The sequence below is a fragment of the Narcine bancroftii genome, chromosome 1 (assembly GCF_036971445.1).
Source record: "Narcine bancroftii isolate sNarBan1 chromosome 1, sNarBan1.hap1, whole genome shotgun sequence".
NCBI lineage: Eukaryota > Metazoa > Chordata > Chondrichthyes > Torpediniformes > Narcinidae > Narcine > Narcine bancroftii.
The window spans coordinates 470,826,191-470,852,870 of record NC_091469.1 but is presented as its reverse complement, the minus strand read 5'-3'; the positions used below and the strand labels follow the sequence as shown (position 1 = coordinate 470,852,870).

Below are 26,680 nucleotides of genomic sequence, written 5' to 3'. Positions count from 1 at the left end.
GATGGACTCACCTTTGATCATTTCCGGTGAGTTCCTGGCCCCGATAAATGCCTGGTAGACCTCGCGGCAACCTTCAAGTACTTCCGGGGTTGGGCTTAGACTTGTCAGTACATATTCGTGAGAAGGGGCACACACACTGACTGCCCCCACAACGATCCTATGAGGTGCCCTATGGGGTCGTCAGGGGCAACGGTTCCATCTTCATCTTCGACATCGGCGATAAGGAGGAGATTTTTACCATCGACTGCCTGAAACTGGCATATTTGGACTGTAATGAGCCAATCTCCTCCCCTGCGCTGTAGGGCAGACCGCCCAAGGCTACGGACAATGGCCCGGTTGCCGGTTCTGCAGGGGGCGGGGGTGGGGGTTCGTGTAGTGGCCCATGAATGGAGACACAGACTGGCCCGCAAAATGGCTGACGAATGCAGCAACTGCATGGACCCGAGGTGACACCAGCTGTTACAACAGGTGTCCTCCGCTGGAATGCCAGCCAATCCGAGGCCAGCACTCTGTTAATGCGGGGCTGTATAAGTGCGACAGCCAGAGCAATAAACTAGTCTCATTTTCCAAGGTTTTTTGTGTGTCTTTCTTCTCCATGCTTGCGCAGCGCGAACGCTACAATAAGGCAAATATCCATCTCAGTCATTCCATCTTATAATTTCAGAATGCAGAGGTGTCAACAAATTTGTTCACTAAAATAGATTCTAAAATTGTTTTTATCTTTTATTGATTTTTCATCTTTCCTTGATATCTGATAATTGTTGGAACAAATACATTTAAAATTTGGCTTTTTCCTAATTCATAAGTCCATAATTTGTGTATTGAATTGATGAGAACTAAATGGGTCTTTTACAGTACTGCACTAGACAACAGGACTCGTGGGGTGAAGCAGGGACCAGCGTTTTCGCCATAGCTGTTAGCAATGTACATCAATAATTAACTGTAACATCTTTGAGTTTGCAAAAGACACAAAGGTGGGATTGACTGGGTTGAAGATGGAGGAAACAAGACCAGTGAGGAGGATGCCAAGGGTCCATTGTGATTTTATAGAGCAGGCCAATGCATGACATAAGCTTTTTAATGCAAAAACATTGTGAGGTTATTTCTAAAAGCAGAGCAATTATAAATTGAATGATTGATTAGGGAAAAGGAAGGTGGAACAAGATTTGTGTACCCTTGTATACCACTCACTGAAATTAAATATTCAGATACAGTGAGCAATTAGAAAGGCAAATATTTGATTTTCATTCCAAGAAGACTTAAAGATGTCTTGCTGCAGCAGTGCCTTGGTGAGATCCCATATAGAATTTTGCATGCAGTTTTGTTCTTGACATGGGGGGAATACAATGGAGGTTGATTAGACTGTACCTTCAATGGAAGGCTGATGTACGAGGAGATTGGATGATTAGACCCACGTTTACTGGAGTTTGAAAGAAGAGCTATTAGATTCTAGGAGAACTAGACAGACTATGTTTAGATTAGAGAATCTTGAATCAGGGTACCATTCGCTTAGAATATTGGATTTGAAATTTAGAAAAGATGGTAGAAAACATGTAGAAATCTCTACCACAGTACATTTCCCCATATCTGAAATGCTTGGGACTGGACATTTGTTTTGGTTATTAACTTGAAGCAGCTCAGTATCATCAACAGAATATTTGTATCAGTGGTTAAACAACAACAAAAAAAAAACAACAGGGTTTCGAGCATGAAATAATGTTTAATATGTACCAAAAAAACAACTTGATCTCTGATAAATGCAGCACCAAACATTAGTAAATCTCCTCAATGACTTTTTCAATCGTTTCCTCCAGTGTCGTCTGCCTCATTAACAATGATTTTTGTCTTAGAAGCCTCTTTTTGATTTTATAAACTGACATGATTTCTTGTTCTGTTATGAATGCACGCTGCTCAAGTCCTTCAATAAGTCCATTTCACTATGTCATCTTTAGACACTTTTTCTGGAGTGTTAACTAAGTCATCTTCTTCGCGCTCACCTTGGTGCAGAACATTTTCAACTATTTCACCATCAGAGAGTGAATGAACAACTGGAGCTTCCTTATCGATGTTAAAAACTTCTTCAATATCCACTTCTTCCGGCTTACTGACAGACTCTGAACATGTATCCTTTGCATACGTAAGGAGGTCTCACAATATTTTTTTCTCACCTGACACACAGAATCCTTCAAAATCACCACTTTGTTCATCATCAATGAATATAGTTGCAGGCCAGAGATTGTGCCAGGCATGAACAACTGTGTCTTTAGTCACTGTGTTCCAAGCGTTGGTAACAGCAGAAATGGCATCCTTTATGCTAAACTCCTTTTGGAAACCTGCCACACCGAAACCTCTGTTCACTGCTGACAGTATGTGTTTTTATATTCACTCTTCATTGACCTAAAGAAGTCACATTTGGGGGAAAGTACATGAAATGAACATCATCTTTGATGAGAATTTCAACTGGAGGGTGAGCGGAACAAGTTGTCAAGGAATACAAAAAATCTTGCAGTTGTCATCCCGTCCAGCTTCCCTGTGGAAGCTGTTGAAATAAATGTGTCCAATCTTTAGTGAAGAACCACTGTTTAGGTCAGGGAATCTGACTAACTTGCACTTCCTGCTATATTGAAGTACCAAGGTAGGAATAGAAAGTAATTGTGAACATCTTATCATGTACAAAATAAATGGAAAATGATGGTCTGTCTGCTCAAACTATCTTTTGTATTTTTATAAATCCCTTTAATTTTCACAACAAAGACTTGAATGAAAACAACCAAATGAGGTCAGAATTGCAATTGGAATTTGTGCACATTGAGTGATTATTCTGTTGTTGAAGCTGCTATTATAGGATGCCCCATTCAAAGTATATACTGTAACTGAGCCCCCAAACATTGTGATTGTTTTCAAGAATTGCTATACATTATGAAATTAATGGACCCACTCAGTGGAGGAAATTAATGGAACCACTGAGTGGAGAGTTCATGTTCCATTCCAAAGCAAATGAAAGAAAACAAAGTGTTGTAAAAATTAGTCAACATATTATCATCCCTGAACCTAAATTAATCCAGGGCACTGAAGATTATAATCAAAGTACAAGTGGTGCCCACTGTATTTGCTCTGAAACTTTCCATACCTGTTCCTTTAAGATGTCTTCCTTAACTGTGAGTTCGCATCAGAACCACTATTGATAATTCACTCAACCTTGTCTGAACTCTTGTCTGTTAGCCTGTGCCCCTCCTCCACCCCACCTGCCTCCTCTCCTTCCCTCTTGCACCTCGACCTTTTTATTCAGGGGCCCGCCTGCTTTCTGCTCATATCTTGATGAAAGGCTCGGACCCAAAACGTTGGTCAGAATCGGAATTTATTCACAAGCTTTACAAAACTGATTCTTAAATTTAAAGACATAATCCAACAAATTTAAATGCACATCGTTATTAACCCACTGTTCATTTAATAACATTAAAGGACTTCTCACCTCACGTTCAAAAAATAACTCGAATGGACTAAAACCAAATGATTCTTGGACATACTCCTTCATTGCAAATAAAAGCAAATAAACCCCTTCATCCCAATCCTTTTCATTCTCTAAACAACAAGTTTTCATCATGATTGGTCGAATGGAACCTCTCCAAGGTCCCTTGACTATATGGATGGTATGCAGAAGATACAAACATTGGTCAGAATCGGAATTTATTGTCATGAACAAGTCACAACATTTGTTGTTTTGCAGTAGTATCATAGTGTGTACCCATATGGTCACCCATATAAAAATGTTCAATCTGTAAGGGTGATCCTGAAAGTTGAGGTTTTTGTCATTTTTTAAATTCTTTGTTCCACTCCCATTTAGGTATCCTATTTTGCTGTAATGAATCCTAGTATCATTGAGGAGCAGCACCTTTTTTTCCTCTCTGGGTATTGTACAGCCGTGAGCATTGAGTATTGATTTTACAATTTCTAGTGCTACTCTTTCTCTCTATGTCTTCACTACACCCCTATTCCACCAAGCTATGGATGTTGCTATACCTTTGTTTTAATTTGTTTCATTTCTCTTTTGTCTCCAATCGTAGTTTTTAAAATTGATACTTCCACAGCCTTGGTTTCCACCCTATCACAGACATTCCCGCTCTCCTCTCCTTTGCAACTTAAAGGCACGTGTTCTCACATTTCTAAATCTGGCGAAGGGTCCTTGAAATGTCAGATTTGCTAGTACTGAGGATTTTGTTTTTGGGATTTCCACCATTTGCAGTTTTGTCTTCCCCCAACTATGCAATAATATTTGAACATTTTCATTATTAGGTACCTTTGCTTGAAGCTTTGCTAATGGTGTGTAAATTCTGCTCACTTTCCATTCCTTGTGAGGAACTGGTTGTTGAAAACTGCAAAATTGAGAGATTCCCTTGTTAAAACTTTTTTTCTTTTTAGGAAGAAAGACGAAGGCAGAGGAACGCAGTTATTATTCAGTCCTTCCTACGAGGATATAGGGACAGAAAACAGCAAGTATGTCACAGAAATTAAATTACACAATCCTTGAGGGACAGCGAAGGACTTTATTTTAAGTGGAATGTTAAGTTAATAACAAAAAAGACGGATAACCTAATATTAATACATATGATTAGCATATGGCAAGAAATAAATGAGTGTATGGGGGAAAAAAAAGCAGGGATATCACGAAGAACACCATTATTTAAAAAATGTGTTGCTGCCCATGGATCTGGGCAACAAAAAATATTGAATTCCTGATTTGACAAAGGAATAAGATATATTGATGATTATTATGTGGCGGGATCTCTTGTGTCTTTTGAACAATTAAGAAATAAATATGGAGTTGCTAATGGGTATTTTTTTTTGTTTTCTCCAGCTAAGATAGTTCCTAAGAGAAATATGGGGGCCAAATTTAGCCCCATTTGAAATTCGAGAAATGGAACGAATGATTGGCAGGGGAATACACCTAAATTTATAACTAAGATGTACTGTGCTCTCCAGTTGAAAGTGCAAAACCAGGTTTACAGAGTTTGAGAGAGAGAGAGTTGGGAGTCAGATCTTCACGTTGCAATAATGGAAAGATGTTGAACTGATAGGTGTTTGGATAGCATAACATCAATTATAAATGCAAGATACGGATTAGTTCAATATAATATCCAATTGTATCTTACATCACAGAAGTTGCGTAGATTAAAGTCTGAAATATTGGAGATGGACAGAAATAGGAACATTTTTACGTGCTACGTGGTCGTGTGTGAAGATGAGACCTTTTTGGCAGGATATTTCCAAAATAGTAACCAAGATAACAGGGGGTGGCCTTCAAGGGTGACCCAGAGCTTTATCTTTTGGGTAACGTTCTTGAAATAAGCAATAAATCAGCTAAATCCCAAATTTCACTTTTTAACATAGCCTTAGCAATGGCTAAGAAATGTATTGCAATTACTTGGAAATCTGACTCTCCTCTACATCTAGCACAATGGACTGCAGAGATGAATAGTTGTGTACTTACGGAAAAAAAATTACATATAACTTAAATAACAAATATGACATATTTATTGAGATATGGCAGCCATATATGGATCATATAGGGGCTCAATTGCAACTACAATAATAAAAAGGACAATAACAGATGCTGCTGTAGTATAAATACAAGTGACTTCCCATATAGAATTTTGTTTGGTTAATATAAAGGTGAGCCCTGATAGTGTGTGGACTTGTATTACGAAAGGGGTGGGGGAAGGTAGTGTTTGTTTTTTGTAAGAAAAAGTTTTAAAAAATATACACATTTTAATATTGGAGAGTTTACTATGTATATTTATATTTAAAATTAAAAAAAAACTATATTTGAAGAGACTTGAAAATTTATTAACTTGTGCAATGGGATCACCAATTTGTTGTATTTGTAAAATTTTCATGCATATCTTCAGATTAGTCTTACAATCAAATGTCTTGAAAAGATTGATTACCTTTGAAATGCATTGACTATTTCTTTGAATGCAGTGATTTTTCTGGAAAATTGGCTCATGGAATTGTAAGCCATTTTTTATCTTTGTGCCACAAATAGAATGTTAAATGTATGATTGATCAAGATGGTGATATTTTTGGTTTATAAAATATTAGAAGGATGGTTATATATTAAAGTGGTTATTGAAGGAAGTAAAAGACCAATTTCAACAAATATTTGGAAGCTGCAGTAAATGGATTCTATTTTTCTGAAAATACAATTCTAATTTTTAAAATTTTGCTTGCAGCATACAATACAGCGAAGTGAATTTGATCATTGTGTCTCTATAGCACAAGCAGGTGGAAAATTTTCCATCAGTGATGGGTATAATTTGACACTTTCAATAAGGAAGCTCTTATTTTTTTACAAACAAAATGAAGATTTGGAAAGATTGGTAAGAGGAAAAAATATCCCGTTGCAATCAACTACTTGATTTGTATAGCTGCAAAGCATTTGACTATTTTGTGATCATGGTCTATCTCATTCTGTTTTGATCTTTTCACTAAGTTGCTAGTTGTACCTTTTTGGGGTGGAATTTACCACTTCAGATTCAGAAGACATTTAATGTAATGCAAATGTTGGAACATAAAATTATTGCAAATCCACTGGTTTTCACAATTCTGCCATTAACTTGAGGAACCCCCACCCCCCCCACCCTTGATACTCTTAAAGGCCATTAAAAAAAACCTTGAATATTTTACTTAAGATGCATAGATCCTACTTTGCTTAACTTTATAGTATGAATCAGTGAGGATAGTGCTGGTGTTAAAAAGAACAGTCTAATTGCAGCACAGACCAGTCCTGTAATCACGGTTGCTTTCCTGTCTTCTCCTTCACTCTGTAGAAATAACCGAGAAACTGAATGAATATTGGGATTACTTAAGTCTCAGAAGCGTAATAATAGACCATACCGCATGAGGACAAGCCATTCCACCCATCATATCCAGGCCAGCCAGTCAACATCCACCTTCATTAAGCCCATGGAATATGCCCCTTTAAGAGTAATTAAGTGCAGGCATTCTAAAAAGCACATTTTCCCCAGATAATGTGGAAAGATGCGGTACATCCCAAATAGCTGTGTAACACAGAACTCTGCTCTGTATGACTTATCCTTGGGGCACATTCAGTGACAAATATCAGCTGCTGTTGGAAAATGAACTCCGTTAAAGACTCATTTGGGTCCGCCCAAATCTTGATGACCTTTCACCACAGAGGGTTGTCCACTCTGAATATTACAGTCCTGCACATTTTGAATTCCAGGACAACATGGAGCCACCGCAGAATCTCTGAGAAAAGGTCAAAGTTTAAGGTCCTACTGCCATTGCCATTGCATGTTGTTTTAAAACTATTGCATTTGCAGTTAATAGAATGACTTGAAAGAAAATTAATGTCACACTGATACAATGTGCATCTTGTAGAAATGTAATTACTAATGTTAATTATCAACAACTTATTGTTGATAATGACAGGATTGTACTGTAGATTTGCAAGCTTTGTGAATAAAATATTTTAATGAAAAATTAAGGGTTCATGTTAAATGCTGGCATGGCAAGTGGCAGTGCCATCTTGTGGATGATTTATATCAAAATATCCTGTGCAATATGTAAAGTGACTAATTTTCCCTTTTCTTTCAGACATGGATATGTCAAAATTTGGTTAAACATAGTGCTTTGTATGTGATACAGTTAGTTGATTCTAACAAACAAATATGCTTGTATCAAATAAAGCGCTTACTGGGTTTATGTTGCAGGTAAGCTTTTTTAATGACATCTGCACTAGTGTGTTGTCGATATTGTCATAAGGAGCTTATTGAGAAATGGGAACTTGAGATGTAGACTGAGAGAATGCATAAATTTAATCTTTTGTAATATATTAGCTGACAGATGTTGAGCAGGTAATTCTTTCTTAATTTTAATTAATGCTTGATTGAATCCACATTTATAAACTTGAGCACCATAATATGCAGATGACCATGAGAAATGGGCCTTCTTGACCAAGGCTGATCAGATTAGGAAGCCAAAAGCTGCAGATGCTGAAAAAGCTCATTTGGTCAGGCAACATCTGGGGAAAGAAAAAAATTAATAGTTGGAAGTCTGAGAGACTGAATCAAAAGCGCTCTGAAAATTCAAGTCACATCCTCTGATTGACACTTCATATACTCAGCTGATCGAGCCTCAAATAACTAGGAAATAAGTCAAATGTAAAGTTCCTCTTCATCATATTCAGTTTCTTTTTTTTTATATCATATTCAGTTTCTTGATATTGCATCCTTTAGCATAGATTTCAGCCTTTTCCTACCATTCCTGCATGTGAACAAATCTGCAGTTCTCTATTTTCTTTCTACTCAGATTGTCATAGCCTTAGTTATAGCCTTAGTTATGGCGGGGTTGACATATGCTGAAAGGCTAGAAAAACTGGACTTGTATCCGATGGAGTTTAGAAGGATGAGGGGGGACATGATTGAGGTATACAAAATCATCAGGGGGATAGACAGGGTGAAGTCGGATTACTTGTTCCCAATGATGGGGGAGACGAGGACTAGAGGGCATAGTTTAAGAATACAGGGTAGGCCCTTTAGGACGGAGATGAGAAAACATTTTTTTACCCAGAGAAGTGTGAATCTGTGGAATGCTCTGCCACGGAGGGTGGTAGAGGCAGATTCGCTGATTATGTTCAAAAGAGAGTTAGATAAGACTCTAGTGGGCAAAGGAGTTAAGGGTTATGGGGATAAGGCTGGAAAAGGGTACTGATGGTAGTGATCAGCCATGATCTGTAAAATGGCGGTGCTGGCTCGACGGGCCGAAGGGCCTACTCCAGCTCCTATTGTCTATAGTCAATAGCCCTTTATCCCAACTTGTCCATGTGGACTAAGTTGCCTGTCTGAGAGGTGGTACCATTTATCTATGTTTTTCCCATGTTCCTTAAACCATCTCATCCATGTACTTGTCCAAATATATTTTAAATGTAATTGTACCTACCTCTACTAATTCAAATGGCAGCACCTTTAATAAATCCACCACTCTGAGGAAAAATGATAGTGTCCCCTTTAAATCTTCCCCCTCTTGCCTTAAGTCTATGCCCTCTTAGCTTTGAATTTCCCTATCCTGGGAAAAAGATTGATCTTTCATTATGTTTATGCCTGAAATAATTTAATATACTTCTCAGCCTACTACAGTCCAGGTAAAACAGTCCCAGTCAATTCAATCTCTCATAACTCAAGCTCTCCAGTTGCGTAACATACTTGTGATTTTTTTTTCTTTATGCACCATGTCCAGCTGAATGACAGCCTTCCTATGGCAGGATGACCAGAACTGCACATAATATATGAAGTAGAGTCTCACAAACATCTTGTGCTGTTATAAGCATGATGTCCTAACTCTTGTATTCAGTCCCCTGACTGATAAGTTTCATTCCTTGGCCCATATCACTGATTGAGATCCAGTATGATCTTCACTGGTCCACCATTTTTGGTATCATCTGCAAACTTGCAATGCTATGCTCTCATCCAGATTGTTGCTGGAGATGACAAACAGTGGGCCCAGCACCGATCCTTGCAGCACACCACTGGTCACAGACCTCCAATCTGAGTACAAACTCTCCACTACCACAAAGAAGGATTATATAAGTAGGAACCATCTACAATATATACATCCAAACCTTATTTTTATTCTTTTCAAATTTTTGGGATTGAGATCATCAGATGCTTAGGATTGATTAATTTTAAAATTTTATTAACTTTGGTAGCATTTCTAATATTAATTCCTTTTATTGTTTGTTTTGTCAGCATTTCTGTATCAAGCCAAAATGATAATTGTTCATAATTTCTTCTATTTAGAAATCCACTGGTTCAGTTTAAACAACAATTAATTTTGATGTGAATATGAAATGAATATAGACTTCCCATTGCTAGATTGCCCTGTTTTTGTATGTATGATCTCGGCTTCCACTTGAAGGATGACCATTAAGTGAAGAATAGTTGATTTATCCCAACAAGGAGTCGAAGCATTTCAAAATAAGATTTTATTAAAGCAATTAGATGAATAACCAATTTTGATCATAGTTTCCAAAATATTTTAGACCCTCAAAACCTAATCAACTTTGATGGTAATTAATATTGCAGATATTTTTCATTAACTGTAATGAGGAATTTAAATGCTTAAGTAAGTAATGGTATGATGGTGACAAAATCCCTTGGACCAACTTTCATATCAGGATATTTTTAAAGCAGAGTACAGTACGTGAAATTTTTGATGGTGTCCAACTGTAAGCTCTTTCTACTGTGTTGATTCAGGACTTGTTCCATTAGCTTGGAAAATTGCAGGCCACTGAAAGGAAAAATCAGGAAGTTGTGATCCAGTTGTCCTAACACCTGTTGCTAAGAAATCCAAGTTTTTGAGGCTTAGAACATTTTTATAAAGTTTTAGTTGATTAGAGAGAATCAGCATTGTTTTGTCAAGGGTAGGCAATGCTTGGCACATCTGATTCAATGGACAGGAGAAAGGATATGAATGTTGTAAGGACTTTGGAAGATTTTTGCTAAGTGCCTTAAAAGCAACAATGCATAAAATTGAAACACATAGGACAGATTATTCCCTGGCTAGGATATTATTTTAATCACAAAAGACAGAATAGCAATAATTGTAAGTTTATTGACAGGATACAGCTTGGGGTGTAACAGGGAATTATGTTGCACTAGATAGGGAGCCACATATAATGGTCTGCCATTGAATCAGGAAAGATGCTTGAGGGTAAATACTACTTTGTAATTATGAAAATGTCACAACTTGAAAGCATATTAATCTCAAACTTTTCAAGTAATATATTTTTGTGGCTTCTAGAGTATTGAAGTGCTGTAACAATGAGACTTTGAATGTTACTGTGCCTTTGCGGATGTTGGAGATCTTTTCCTCAGAGAAAACATATTTGCCAATTGTACAGGATGTTAACAGCGTAACTTCAATAGTTGAACAAATTTTGCACTACGTGGTTCAGAAAGGTTAGTGACGTATTACAACTAATAAATATTCACCTCAGGAATTTTAAATGTTTGGCTTTTCTATCTTTTTTATTTAATTGCTCGATCTACATGTAAAAATGAAAATTACAATAACAAGTTTAATACTATGCTATTTTAACATTCATGAACATAGTACATGGACTTGCTTACATTTGAGTAAAAAAGTGTTGATTTAGCCATTCATATGAATTCAGTCTATAATTATGCATGTTTGCCTGTCCTACATTTCTCAATAGCACCTTGTGAACTGATACTTCCACGTGTCTGATTAGTCTATTGAAAGTGGTTAGTTGGCCTTCAAAATTCAGAAACCAAATTACTCAGTCTACAGGTCACATTGACACAGTACAGAACAAGCTTTCAGCCCAACTCTTCCATGCTGATCAATTTTTTGTTCTGGGCTGGTCTTATTTGCCTGCATTTAGACTATAATCTTAAGCTCTTTGTATTTTTTCAAATATTTTTTGAATGTCAAAATTGTACCTCATCTTATTGCCTCTGAGTTTATTTTGGATATGGACTCTCCTCTTTAAAAACATCCCCCCCCCCCCCCCCCACCTCAGGTTCCTCTAAAATCTCTCCCCTCTCATCTTGAGCCTAAACTCTCTAATTCCGGAAGATTCTACTCTGAGAAAAAGACTGTACTGACTCACTTTATCCTTGCTCCTCATGCTTTTATAAAGCTTCAGCCTCTTACTGTCCAAAGACACAGCCCTTCTTGCCTTTAACTGAAGCTCTCCAGCCCCAGCAACATCCTGGTGAATCTCCTCTGGTCTTTTTACAGCTTTGTTGGTATCCTTCCTATTGGTGGGCGACTAGGTTTGTAAGATCTCAACTTTTGTACTCCGTTCAATGAAGGTGAAGGCTTTCCACGCCATTTGGTCCACCTGTGTTGCCACTTTCATGGAACCCTGTTGTACCCTGAGGTCTCTCTTCAACAACTGTCATTTACTGTGCAAGTACATCACTGGGCTAACTTACTAAAGTGTAACACTTGGTGTTAAATTCCATTTGCCAACCATTGACCCACTTTCCTAACTGATCTAAATCCTTTTGTAATTCTAGAAATACGTCCTCACTGCCCTCTAACTGACTAATTTTGGTGTCATTTCCTAATTTAATTTGGGAGTTAACACTCCACTGTGTAATTGGATCATGGATTTCCTCACCTCCAGACCACAATCAGTGAGGATTGGTAAGAACTTCTCACAATCTCCATCGATACCAGAGCACCACAGGGCTGTGTTCTTAGCCCCCTGCTCTACTCACTCTACACCTATGACTGTGTGGCTCGGTACGACAATAACATCATCTACAAATTTACCAATGATGCCATGGTAGTGGGTTGTATAAAGGAAAGGGATGAGTCAGCGTACAGGAGGGAGATTGAAAACTTGGCTGAATCGTGCACGAACAACAACCTTGCACTCAATGTCACCAAATCTAAGGAGCTGATTGTTGACGTTGAGAAAGGAAGCCCAGTGGTATACAATCCAGTGATCATTGGGGGATCAGAGGTGGAGAGGGTGCGCAAATTTAAGTTCTTAAGAGTCACTATCTCGGACGATCTTTCCTGGACCTAACACACCAATGGTATCATGAAGAAAGCACATCAGCGCCTCTAGTTCCTCAGGAGTTTGTGGATGTTTGGTATGACATCAGAAATCCTGGCAAATTTCTACAGAGGTGTGGTTGAAAGTGTGTTGACTGGCTACATCACAATCTGGTATGGGAACACTACCTCCAAAAGGTAGTGGACACAGCCCAGGACATCACAGGCAAAACCCTCCCCACTATTGAATGCATTTATAGGGAAAGCTGTTGTTGAAGAGCAGCATCAATCATCAAGGATGGACACTACCCAGCACATGCTCTGTTCTTGCTGCTGCCATCGGGAAAGAGATCTAGGTGCCACAAGACTCACACCACCAGGTTCAGGGACAGCTGCTCCCCCTCCACCATCAGACTCCTCAACAACAAACTCAGTCAGAGACTCGTTTAAGGACTCTTGTGCACTTTATTGATTTTCTTTTGTTCTCTCTGTGTTGCACAGTCAGTTTGTTTACATTCATTATCTGTTTACATTTTTTTGTTTGTTTACATGTTTTACGCTGTGTACAGCTTATTTTTTTGCTCTACCAATCAGTGGTAATTAGCTGCGCCTGTGGGAAAAAAATGAATCTCAGGGTTGTATGTGATGTTATGTATTTACTTTGATAATAAATCTGGAAATGAATAATCACATTAACTACTTTGCCATCTAAATAGTTAATATAGATAACAAACGACAGTGGACCCAGATCCTGATTCCTGTGGTGCGCCGCTGTTTACAGGCCACTAATCAGGAAAGCTAGCTTGGAATCCATTTAGCCATCTCATTTTGGATTTAACCTTCCAAAAGAGCCTGCCAGATTGGACTTTGTCAAAGGTTTTGCTGAGTAAGGTCCACTACCCTGCCCTTATCAATCATCTTGATCACCTAAAAAAAAACCTCTCAGATTGGTAGCGAAGAAAGCGAATGCTGTGTTGGCATTCATTTCAAGAGGAATAGTGTATAAGAGTAAAGAGGTGTTGATGAGGCTCTATGGGGTACTGGTCAGACCTCATTTGGAGTACAGTGTGCAGTTTTGGGCCCCCTTATCTTAGAAAGGATGATTTCTGGAATGCAAGGGCTAACGTACGAGGAGCGTTTGGTAGCTCTTGGGTTTTATTCATTGGAGTATAGGAGAATGAGAGGAGATCTCATAGAGGAATTTGGTATTTTGAAAGGTTTAGATAGGGTGGATGTGGGTAAGATGTTTCCCTTGTTGGATGAATTGAGGACAAGGGGTCATAGTCTGAAAATGAGAGGTTATCCATATAAAACAGAGATTAGGAATAACTTCTTTAGCCAGAGGGTCATGGATCTGTGGAACTCACTGCCACATACAGCAGTGGAAGCCACATCACTAGGAGTATTTAAACAAGAAATAGACAAGTATCTCATTAGTGAAGGCATCAAGAGATATGGGGAAAAGGCCGGAAACTGGAACTAGTAGCTTGGTCTAGATTTATGGAACATACTTGATGGGCCTAGTGGCCTGATTCTGTTCCTTTGTCATGTGATTCATGATGCACAATCTCCCATGCAGATAGTTATTTTAACTACTTCCAAGCAGTCCCTTCTTATCCAAATGCAGGTAGATCCTTTACCTCATCCTCTTCAGCAATTTTCCCACTATTGAGGAACATAATGGGATCATAAGCTTCTTAAGGCCTCTAACTTCAATTTTTTGTATGGTCAGACCTTCCCGTCTTTGGCTACCTCTACTGTTCCATTTAATAGGACCTCACTTTGTTTTGTTTAGGTGCATGTTTCCTTAAGATTTGATATTGAATTTAACAATGTTGGATAATTGGTCTGTTCTGTTGGTATCAGATCTGACCAGTTCTGATGTACAGTTCTTTTCCTCAGTTGCTTCTCGCTACTACCTTCAGGCAGAAGGTACAGAAGCCTGAAGTCTAGTACCTCCAAGTTCAAGAACAGCTTTTGTCCAACAGCTGTCAAGTTCTTGAACTTCCCCATACTCCCCTAACCACAAAGTAGTCCAGAACCACCAAAAGATCTATTTGCACTATTGAATTGCAATTTTTTTCTTGCACCAACTACACCTGAGAATATTTAACTATTTATCCTTTTTTATTTATTATATTTTTCTGTCTTGGAACATTGTGGTAATTTAATCTATACTTTAGCGATAGGTGCATTTTGTGTCCCTGATTTTCTGCAGCAAGCAAGAATTTTGGTGAATCTAGACACTGTACTTGTGTATCTGACAATAAACTCTCACAGCTCATGCTGCCTCCCCTGAATGTTTCTAATTTAATTTTTAATTCAAAGATCAGTATTTTTTGTCCTTTTATTTCTGTTTTTGCTTCAAAGCCAATATCACTGTTGTATTTGAATTTGCTTGTCCTAAGCTGACTTTCAATAATAGAAGCTGAAAAGTATAGTTTAAAAGGATGAACTTTTTGCCATAATCTGGGAATAATTCTTGTGTTTCCTGTATAATCCCTAATATTCAGTAAGTTTTTTTGAAGTTATTTTTGGCACCTGCAATAGAAACTCCATCTGAAAAAATAATTTCTTAATTTTGAGATCTCATTATTTTTCTCTGTATTATTAATGTGAAGATGTGCTTATTTGAATTGAATTTAAGTTCATGTTCAAAATCGATGGGAGCTGCTCTGTTTGTTAAATCAGTTCCAATTTATTCATCTTGTCTGAACACCTTAGACTGAGTATGGTTTATGAATGCATGCTTCTAGTCCAGAATTTCACCTATGGAAATGCATATTGTGAAGTATGCATAATATGAAATGATGGAAAGAAAATTGGAGTCATTCTGAGTATATTTTAACTGAAATTTGTTTTCCCAGTTGTATGTCACAAGTCGATCCAATTTTTAATTTGTAGTTTTGATCTTGATCATTAACTTCAGCAATCCGTAATTAACAACAGTCAAGATTTCAAAATTCAAACAAGAAATCTCACTCTAATTCTTCAATCAGGATAGGAATTTTTGAGAGGACTGTTGGTCTTGTGCTATATTTTAAAATATACTTTATTTAAAATTTAAAACCGCAAAATAAGCATTTACAATATTTCAAATTCAATCCCAATATACACACATGTATATATTTACACACATACATACACACACACACACACACATATAATATATTACGAGCCTAAATCCCAGCAGCAATATACATTCACCAAGATAAGTGACTTTCAAAACAAAAGTTATTTTTAATCAACTTCAAACATGAAAATAGAATCAAACTTTAACTTAACTCTATTCTTATATTATACTCTCGAAACTAACCCAAATTACCCCCTTCTAAATCTAAGCACATGTGCACGTAATGTGTGTGTAAATTCAAGAAAAGTTCTTTGGTTCACAGTTCAATCTCACTTCTCCTTCTTCCAAGTTCTCTGGTTGCAGGCAATCACCATACCGTGCACAGAATTTAACATGTATAAAGTTAACTAGACTTGGTGTTTGAAAGATAATGTTTACCACTCAGAAAGGTTCTTGTAGGGTTTGCAGAGAGAGATATTTGTTGCTCCAGGATTTCCACAACTGAGGTAACACCACTAGTCACCTCAGGGTCTCGCTGATGAAACTTGCCCCATCAGGGTCTTCTAGATGGTAACCTCTTTCTTCAAGCTACCACAGAGTTTCATTCCTTCCTCTATTTCAAGAGAAACATCAGACAGATAGCACTTCCAGCCATCTACTGCTCTGGAACTTGCTTTAATTAGTTTCAAAGAGTTTTCCCTGGATTGCACTTTTCAATTACTTGTTAGTGTCCCACACACTGACTGACTGAGCTGTTAACTCAACTCTCTCTTTTCCGACTGAAACTCCAAAGAGAGCATATGACTCATGACTTGCAAAACCCCCATGGTCTCCAGCAAACAACAGGAGTTCTTTCTTCTTCTCACGTTGTTATCTTAGGTAAACAATCTAGAATTGACTTTTCTCTGAGCATGACTCCAGCAAGACAATGGTCAAGCATTTTATGATGTCAGTTCAATTAACACCTACTTGTGAAAGGAGCTTACATTCCTTCACAGATCTTGCAATGTCAATCCTTCAAATAAGAAAATGTGTGTATATATGTGACCTACTCTAAATCTTATAAATTCTCTCCAAATATTAATATTGTCACAACACACACACACACACACACACACACACACACACACACACACACACACACACACACACACACACACACACATCTATATGTAGAAGAAACCTCCTACTACTCCTTCCAACCTCCTACAAATGCAATAAAAGAGAAAAAGGAAAAGAACAGGACAAGAGAACCATAGCAGGAATATTTCACTTTTCGATATCTTCTGGAGACCTATAAGAGAAAGGGAATATATGAGGTTCATTTAAATTTTTACACCCACATTTTGTCAATATGGGCACCATATTTTGCAAAACATATGGTGTTTATCTCTTAAATTATAAATAATTTTCTCAAGTGGAATACAACTCCTAACTTCTACATGTCATCTATCCATTCCCAAATTGATATCTGACTTCCAAGCTATAGCAATACATTTTCTAGCTATTGGCAGAGCAATTTGAAAAAATTTTAGTTGATACATATTCAATTTTACTCCCGTTAATCATTCTCGCAAATTATTTATTCCAAACCAAAAAGGTTTAACTGTGGAACACTGAGAAGTTGAATCCAGAACTTCTTGTCCTCAGCTAATAAACAAATCTGAATAAATATGGTTCATTTTATCGAACTTGTGGTGTCAAATGTAACTGATGAATAAAAGTACACTGAACTAACCTCCATCTCATATTTATTGTACTTTTAATACTTTCTCTACATATCTCAATCTATCTGCTTATTTAAATCTTCCCATTCATGTATTGATTTATAAATGCCTTCTTTCCAAGCTTTCTTTTCTAATAATTTATACATAATTGAAATAAATTTCTTTAACTCCAGTACATAACAAAAATTCTACCTCTGTTCCTGCTGGTAATACTAAATCTTGATCAAAACTTTCACATAAAAATCTCCTAAAAGCTACCACTTGGCTCACCCAATTGCTTTTTAATTAAAAATGTTCCTTCTCCGTCAAATGAGTTTCTTGTAAAAATGCAGCTTTCATTTTTTTCATAAGACTTAATATTCTTTTCCTTTTAATTTAACTATTCTGCCTGTTAACATTAAAACTAAGAAAAATTTATTATATTCTATTCATTTATTATCTTAGATCCAAGTCTCTGCCAATCCCATTCTCCCAGGACTCATTCATCAATTCTAACCAGTTCCTGTGTACGTCTCTGTCCCATTTTTTTAAAAAAAAGAAAGAATAAAAAAATAAAAAAATTGATAATTCATCAACAAGCATATTATATTAAAACAAAAATGAACTCCCGAAAGAGTGCTGAGTAAAGAAACCATAGCATTACCTCTCTGTGTCGTGTGGGTCGTGGCTCCTACTACAATATGGCACATGACGGCTTTGGCAAATAAGGAAAAACATCTAACTCTCCTCTTAAAGGGTGGGGGAAATTAAATACACATTTGGAAATAATAAGATCAGCATTAACTTGATCACCCTCAATTTCAGCTGTTTCAGTGTGAATTTCTGGATCCAATTGTAACTCTTGTTGACAGCACTGCCCTCTTCTGTGTGATATGTATCTTCAACACTTCCTTGTATTTCTTGTTGAGGGCTTAAACTCAACAATTCCTGGTGCTCTTCCTTAACTGTAGGAAGTGATTCTGCAAATCCTGATGCTTCTTCCTCATCTACAAAAAACCTAGGTTTGTTCATAAACCAAAAGCACCTTTAATGTAGCTGGATATCTGAAAGTAAACTTATAACCCTCCTTCCAAAGAATTCCCTTCATTGGATTAAATTCTTTTATTCTATCCATCAATGCCTTAGTTGAATCTGAATAAAAGAAAATTTTATTTCCATCAATAACCATAGGACCCATATTTTGTCTGCTTCTTGAACTGTGAGTCTTCAGATCTTTTCTTTGTCCTGGTATCGCAGGCACTTAATCAAAGTAGCCGTAGGTGATTGATTTGACTGCGGATTCCTCTGAAAAACGCTATTAGCTCTTTCCAATTCGATTCCATTTGGAAAATTTTCTTCTCCCAAAATTCTGGGAATCGACTTTTGAAAGAATTCCACAATCTCCAGTTCCTTAAAAATCTTCTTGAAGACCAACAATCTTAACTTTGTCTACTTTCCAACATATCCATCTTTTCCTTCATTTCTTTCCTCTGCTTTTCTCAGAGAGTATCTGAATTTTGAACAGTCAATTCTAGCCATGCAGATATCCATATGATTTTTAACAATCTTTGAACTGTTGCTTTATCTTTATTAATTTCTGAAGCGTATTTCAACATTTCACTTTTAACCTCCTTTATGTCAGATCTGACATTCCTAATATCGACTCTTATTACTTGATATTAACCCATTATTAGTAAGTGAAGATCTTTTATATTTGGGCCTTTAGCTCCATATTCCGAAGCCCCCAGCACTTCTTCATTCGATTCTTCTTGATCTTCCTTTTTCCATTGATCACTAGCTGTCAAAGCTACAGGTGTTTCTGGCAGCTCTTGAATGTTAGATTGCAGTTTCTTAATTCCAACACTACTGGGAATGGCGCTATCGAGTGACCATTCTAAAGCATGTTCATCTTCTTTGTGCACGTGTGGAGATACCTTTGCGTATGCACATTAAGTTAGCATATTCTTCAGGGGAGAGCTGACTAGATCCAGCACCATCTTCCCCCGGTTTTCTCAGGAGATGGCGCTGGCTTCGGCTGAAAGAAGGCTGTCATCGCGCGTGTCACTTGTGGGGGCTTTGGAATTTGAGGCCCAGGCTCCATCTTCAAGGTAGGCCGCTTTTCTTTGATTTTCTTTGCATCTTTACTCATAGTTTTCTTGTCTCTTGCTGTTTTCTTTCCTCTAGCTACCATATCCAACAGTATACAGGTAAGTTTCGGAGGCTTTTAATATAATTTAATTTAAAAAATATTCATTTGATTCGGCCTTAATACTTTAATCCCACAGGAGAGTCATGAGTCCACCTCCTTACCCTATGCCATTACACCCTGTCCCCCCGCACTATATTTTTGAAAGGTTAAATCCAAGATGTAAGCAATATAGAAAATGTGATGTTGCACATCTGAAGTAGAGAGAACCCACAATTAGTCAGGCAGCATCTATGGAGAGGACTTTCATCAGGCCTGCTAAATCTCTGAGATGTGATCATAGGTGAGACCTACAGCTCTCCATCATAATTTGCATCAACATACAGTACATTTATAGTACTTGGCCATGAAATTTTGCTTCAACTAAAAATGTGCAATTATTAGGTACATCGTGCCTTTGAACACTTCTCTAGTAGACTGTTTTAAAATTGAACCAGAGTTTATTAAAGTGAATATATTAAATGATCCATTTGATTTTGTTTACTATTATGTTGAGGACTGAATGTACTGTGGTGGGAATCATTTGACTGAGTCAGAACAAAGGCAGTACACAATCTCTGTTGTGTTGGTTGGTTGCACATTTATGGGATTAAAGCCCATTTACTACATTTTAATATTTTTAGCCACATTTATTTTTCTACAGCCATTTTATGTAGGTGTTTCCTTTTGTTGCAGGTTATTATCAATCACTTTACATGTTAATAAATCATAGGCTTCCATCAAGTTTGGAGTATTCTGATGTTTCACGGATTTCACGTGCTCCACTTGCAATGACGCTGTTCGAGAATTTCCTGAAGCCACTGCACTTTGAATATGCCTCCTGCCCAGAAGGTTCAAGGTGAGAGGAAAATATAATGCTCAAGCCCTTGATACTGAGATGGGTTTTTGATTCAATTTTTTATGCTGCATTGGAATGGTTAACAACGATGTGTTCTAATAGTGTTGCAATGCCCTGTATTACAGTTTCTGCAGAATATTCCGACAAGGGTCAGGCTGTAAAGTTTATTTTAAAAAAAACAAAAAAACTGGTTTCTAATAATGTGCTAACTTAATTCCTGCTTTACAATATAAAAATATAATGCTCAGTTATATTGTCTTTTAATTTAAGAAAAATTACAAAGTTATGCATGTGAGGTAGGGAAAATTAGATTCTCATGGAGTAGGTTTAGCACAACATAGTGGGCTGAAGGGCCTGGACTATGCTGTAATATTTTATGTATCTTCATTCTTGTATGTTGCCATTCTTGAGTTGATTAAAAATACTCCACTGTTGAGAAGGTTCCAAGTTTAGTTCCCAGTTTCTGAATGAGGTCCAAATATTCTTAAAGTTGCCATAGAAGAAAATCTAGAGTCCCACTTTAGTAAAAGAGAGCAAAGCACCATGCACGTAATTACTGCAGGAAGAAGTGTTGATTATTTCTAGCCAATGAAAAGATTTCTCCAGAAACAGATGTCAGACTGTTAAACCATGTCTATCTCGAAGAGCTTATCTTGCTGTTTGTTGAGAGTTGCCTGATAGCCAGGAGGATTGTAATGTGCCCACTGACGTCATCCTGATCTGCCAAGCTGAAGGGCAAAGATTGCTCGTGGTACATGGTGGGAATTCTTGATGCTGGCACAGAAAGGAGCAAACAGAATGTGGACAATAGAGGCAAAGGGTCAGAGAATAGGATGATGAAACGGATGGTTGGTGCAGGAATTAAGGAGGGAATTGGGCAAAGTGCTTTGGAGGAAGTAGATCTGGGGTAGAATAGTGTAGGGGAGAAGAGCTGAGGAGATGAAGGTCTTTACAAAGGAGTAGATTTGGGCAAGAGAAGTCCAAGGCGAAGAAAGAGGCTGAACAAGTGAATATGTGCCTGGGCCTACTAGCACGAGTGCATAGATGTGTACAACAAAGATGTACCCAGTTTTCTTGGATTCTCATTACTGGAACAAGACCTTTCTTTGTCAAAGCCAAATGAAAGCTAGTGCATGTGGGTATCTCTCATTATAAGAAACCAAACAGAGACAACTTCCATTCCAACATCATTTATGACCTTGAGAATCAGCATTCTTATGGATAATCCCAGTAGGAGCAGTCATTCTGCTGCCTGCTTGCTCTGGTTCCAAAACAATTGTGTCAACAGAAGTGTTGCTGCAAGAAAATTTATCTTGAAGGTCCCAAAACTCTATCTCACTCTGAATTGTTCTTAGAGTTTTGAACAGTACAACACAGGAACATGTCCTTTGGCCCTACGATATCTGTGAGTTTTGAACAGTACAACACAGGAACATGTCCTTTGGCCCTACGATGTCTGCCCTGAAAATGATGGCCAAATTAAATTAAAACTATGCTGCTTCCACATGATGCGCACATATCCTTCTATTCCTTGCATATTCATGTATTGATTGTGAAGCCTCTTAAGCATGACTTTTGCAATTGCTTTCAGTACTACCCCAGCAGCCTGTTCCAAGCGCCTACCACTCTTGTAGCTCATCCCCTATAATCTGGGCAGCATTCTGATCAGTTTCTTTCTGAAGCCTCCACATCCTTCCTATAATGGAGTGTTTAGAACAGGGGTGGCCAATCTTTTCAGTTTTAATTTAGACATACAGCATGGTAACAGGCCATTTCAGCCCACGAGTCTGTGCCGCCCAATTAACCTCCACCCCTGGTTCATATACATGGGTGAAAATAACCCGGTACCATGCTGTATGTCTAAATTAAAAATGAAAAGGTTGGCCACCCATGGCTTAGAACCATAAAACACTGCAGCAAGGAAACAAACCATTCTGCCCATCTAGTCCTGCTGAATTATTATTCTGCCTAGTTCCAGCGATCTGCACCAAGACCCATTGCCATCCGTACCCCTCTTAAAGGTTGATATCAAACCCTTATCCATCACTTCACTGGCAGCTCATTCCACTCTCACCACCCTCTGTGAAAGAAGTTCCCCCTAATGTTCCCCTTAAAAATATAATCTTTAAAATTTTTTTTTGGTAGAAGGGTGTGGTGTGTGACAAGAGGGGTAGGGGGCTTTGAAAGTTGATGGTGAGGTAGAAGGGTGTGGTGTGTGATAGAGGGATATGGGGTCTTTGGAAGAGGGGCCAAAGTGTCAAAAATATAATCTTTCACCCTCTGTGTATTCCTTTAGTTTTTGTCTCATCCAATCTCAGTACTTGCATTGCCTGCTTGCATTTACCCCATCTATACCCCTCATAACTTTGTACACTTCTATCAAATCTCTCTTCATGAAACCACAGTACAGGAGCAGAAATAGATAATTCAGCCCATCAAGTCTGCCCCTTCACTTTGGTTCCCACCCCCATGAATCTAAACACCCCTACCCCCTCCCTCCAACAGTTCAGGTGCAACCGTTCTACTTGTACAGGTGTCACCCCTTCCCCAGAAAAGGTTCCAATGATCCAAGAACTTGAAACCCTGCACCCTGCTACTCATTTGTCTGTACTATCTTCCTTTTCTGATCTTCCTTAGCTCAGAGCACTGGGACTAATACAGAAATTACCACCTTGGAGGTTCTGCTCTTCCTCTTTCCTATCTCCCGAAACTCACTTTGCAGGACCTCTACTTCACTCATTGGTATCAATATGTATCGCGACCTCTGGCTACTCACCCTCCCTTTAAGAATATTCCGCACCTACAAGGAGGCATCCTGGACCTGAGAACCTGGGAGGCAACACACTATCCTGGAGTCCATTTTGTAGTTGCAGAATCGTCTTTCTATTTAGTACTTTTTTAAATAAAGAAAGGAATATATGGGTCGGCACAACCCATATATTGTTCTATGTGCATTTGCATACCACCTGCACTGTGTGCATGCTCAAGGATGCTTGGACTGACCTAAACAGCTTGTTTTGTGGGCATTATACCAGTCGACAGGAAATCACAAAAATAGGTTGTATCTTAAACCCAGTATGTGATAGGAAAATTTAAAGTGACTTTAATGATCATCAGCCCAAAATCCATAAAATGCACCCAAAAGTGTGCAGGAAGCACAATATTTGTTGTTCAATGTTATCTATGAAAACCCTTCATAGATTGTAAAATCACCAATCTGTTAGGCTGTCACAAGGGGCAGGCTAGTTGTACCCTGTGCATGCACTATGTGTAATTTAGTGAGGGAGTTGCTTATCATCTTACTGGAGGAATTTTTCTGTCCTCCTTGTTCTCTTCTGTCAAATGTGTTGGCATTCCTGATGATCGTTATTCTTGCCCTTAATTCTGACTTCCATTTCAGACTCTCAGGATAAGTGGTTTGAGCCTCTATGCTCATTGGAGTTAAGAAAAGGGAGATGATTATGAGATGCAAAATTCTGAGGCTCTTGTGGTAGTTTCAGAGGACATTTCCTTTTGCAGGGTAAACTCAAAAGATTTTGAATACAGGGTTCATTATTTAAGATGGAGGATGAGTTTCTTGAAGATTGTGTACTTTTGGAATTCATCATCTTCACAGAGCTCTAGACCAGGGGTGTCAAACTCAAATTCACGGAGGGCCAAAATTAAAAACTTGGACTAAGTCGAGGGCAGAACTAAATATTTATTGAAAATTTTCAACAACATCTGCATGTTTTCTTTCAACATATGTAATGTTAAACTTTTTCTTATTAAAATAAATGTTTAATAATAGTTTTGGATAAACTCTTTCCAGAAGCATTAACAAATGAGAAATAAAATATTCAATAAATAATATTTCTCTATAGAGGATTTGTCAAATGTTGCTAGTGTGCTGTCGAATAGTAAAATCTGAGGGCTATTGAGAATGTGGGAGAATAACATGATTCCTGAAACAATCAAATGGGTGACTGATTGTGGGCATGAACTCTAGCAGGGTTATTTGCCATGCCCTTTTTCCATTGGTACAGATATCCTTTGATTTACACACTTTTCAAGTTTTATGCCTAATGAGCTTGTATCCAGGTGCAGGACCATTTTTAACCAGGAATATATTTATCACTGTGACATGAAACTATTGGAAGATCGTTTTATCCTGAGATTAAAGTTCATAATACTTACTCAGGCCTGTGTGCGGGAGGGCGGGGTTTGCGGGAGGGCGGGGTTTGCGGGCGATCGGGTTGGACAACGACAGTGCGGGGGCATCGGCTCTCGCTGCAGGGCAGCATCTCGGCGGATCAGCGGCCCCGTCACCGTGAGTCGCGGGTCAGCCTGCGGCAGGGAGGGGGAGTGGGCAACGGTCCTGGTGAGGTCAGGCCCCCCCTTGAGTTTCTGCCGGACCCTCCTTGTCCTGCTGAGTTTCTCCCGGAACCCCTTGTCCTGCTGAGTTTCTCCCGGAACCCCTTGACCTGCTGAGTTTCTGCCGGACCCCCCTTGACCTGCTGAGCTTCTCCCGGACCCCCCTTGACTTGCTGAGTTTCTCCCGGACCTCCCTTGACCTGCTGAGTTTCTCCCGGACCCCCTTTGACCTGCTGAGTTTCTCCCGGACCCCCTCCCCTTGACCTTCTGAGTTTCTCCCGGACCCCTCCCCCTTGACCTGCTGAGTTTCTCTCGGACCCCCCTTTGACCTGCTGAGTTTCTCCCGGATCTCCCTTTGACCTGCTGAGTTTCTCCCGGACCCCCTTTGACCTGCTGAGTTTCTCCCTTCTGGTGTTTTTACGAGAACCACAGACTTTCGCTCATACATTGATGAGGGGGATCAAGGGCCAAACATTGCCAGGTACCTCTCTGCTGGATAAAGGATACGGTTTAACCCGCTGAGTTTCTCCAGTGTTGGGTTTTCACGAGGTAGAGTCAAAGGGCCGAAGGGCCTGTTTCTGATCTGTAATGTTCTACGGACCCTGCTCTTCTTTCCGTGCCGATGTCCCAGGACCTTTCCAGGGCAGTCTCCGCGCTCAGGACCGCGCTGGGATCCCGGTCAGCGGTGGAGGAGCAGGTGAGCGCGGCTAATCCCGATCCAGCCCACGCCACTCCCGAGATTGGCGGGGGGGTTCCACCCTACCTGCCCGACCAGCCTCGCTCTCCACGTGTACTCCGGGCACCCGCCGCTGGTCCGGTGGGAAGGCGCAGGGCGGCCGGCGGCCGGCGCCCCCATCGCCTGGCGGGGAGCCCCAATCTTCCCTCTCGCGACCCGACTGTGGTTCCGGGCGCTGGGAAGCGGCCTTGGCTTCCCCTGACACCGGCCAGGCCGCGCTGCGGTAGCGGGGGGGGTGGGCGGGGGGACACGACAGCGTGTTTATAAAACCACCCACCACTACTTTTCAAGGACCAGGATTTTTCTCTCTCTCTCTCACCCTGGGACACAGCGGTTACTGTGCATGCGCTATACTGGCGCGGCGGCCAGTGGGCCACCTCTAATACATTTTTGATATGATCTTGCGGGCCAAATATAATTATATCGCGTGCCAAATTTGGCCCGCGGGCCAGAGTTTGACATGTGTGCTCTAGACAATGAAGCATTAAATATTTTCAAGATCAAAAGACCTATTTTCATTGTTTGGGATATGGAGAACAGGCAAGCAAGTGGAGGCCAAAATCAGATCAATATGATGTTGCTAAATGGCACAGCAACGAGTCCATATGGCCTTTTCCTCGTTTTTCTTGTGTTCTTATTTGATATTTGTCTTCCTATAAGTTCACTTTTGAAATGTGCTTGCAAGTTTGCTTTGAGAGACTTGTTCTATTTTGGAATAGAAGGGAATGGTTAAAGAAATAATCTGAATGTATATATCATTGGTTTTTGCATTCTTATTCTGAAGTGGCATCTTGAAGAAACTAAAACTATTCCAAATTCAAGTTTATTGTCGCTTGTTGAAAATGCAGCGATAGAGATGGTTTTGCGAGCAGACCTATGGACATCTCATACACTGTAAGAAACAGTACAAAGTACAGAGTTACAGAGAAAGATAAGGCTGCAGATGTTGGAATTTGGAGCAATAAGCAATTTTCTGGAGGATGTCAGTGGGTCAAACAACATCAATGAGAAAAAAAAAAGTTTTGAAGGGTTCTGGCTTAAAATGGTCCCAATTCTTTTTCTCCCACTGTTGCTGAGTTCCTCTAGTATATTATTCCTAAAAGTAGAGCCATCTTCCTTGTCTCAAAGGTTAAAGAAAAGGCAAGGTTTAATGTGCTCAAAATTTTGAAATGTACAAAAAAAGTCCAGAAGGAACCCAATAGCCTGAAAACTCTTC

At 39.0% G+C, this 26,680-nt stretch overlaps 1 protein-coding gene across 11 annotated transcripts in view; it reads left to right on the top strand.

The window, feature by feature from the left end:
* Nucleotides 1-26,680, top strand: part of ube3c (ubiquitin protein ligase E3C) — a 194,879-nt gene that overhangs the window by 29,982 nt on the left and 138,217 nt on the right. For 8 of the 11 annotated variants that reach the window (XM_069914737.1, XM_069914740.1, XM_069914739.1 and 5 more), the window contains exons 4-8: nt 4,420-4,494; nt 6,231-6,377; nt 7,618-7,733; nt 10,822-10,979; nt 20,213-20,375. In XM_069914737.1, the coding sequence (XP_069770838.1) occupies nt 4,420-4,494; nt 6,231-6,377; nt 7,618-7,733; nt 10,822-10,979; nt 20,213-20,375 (659 nt within the window). Of the gene's footprint in view, nt 1-2,010; nt 2,138-4,419; nt 4,495-6,230; nt 6,378-7,617; nt 7,734-10,821; nt 10,980-20,212; nt 20,376-26,680 lie in introns of those variants that run through there. The other 3 variants (XM_069914741.1, XM_069914744.1, XM_069914747.1) reach the window with 3 other exon arrangements.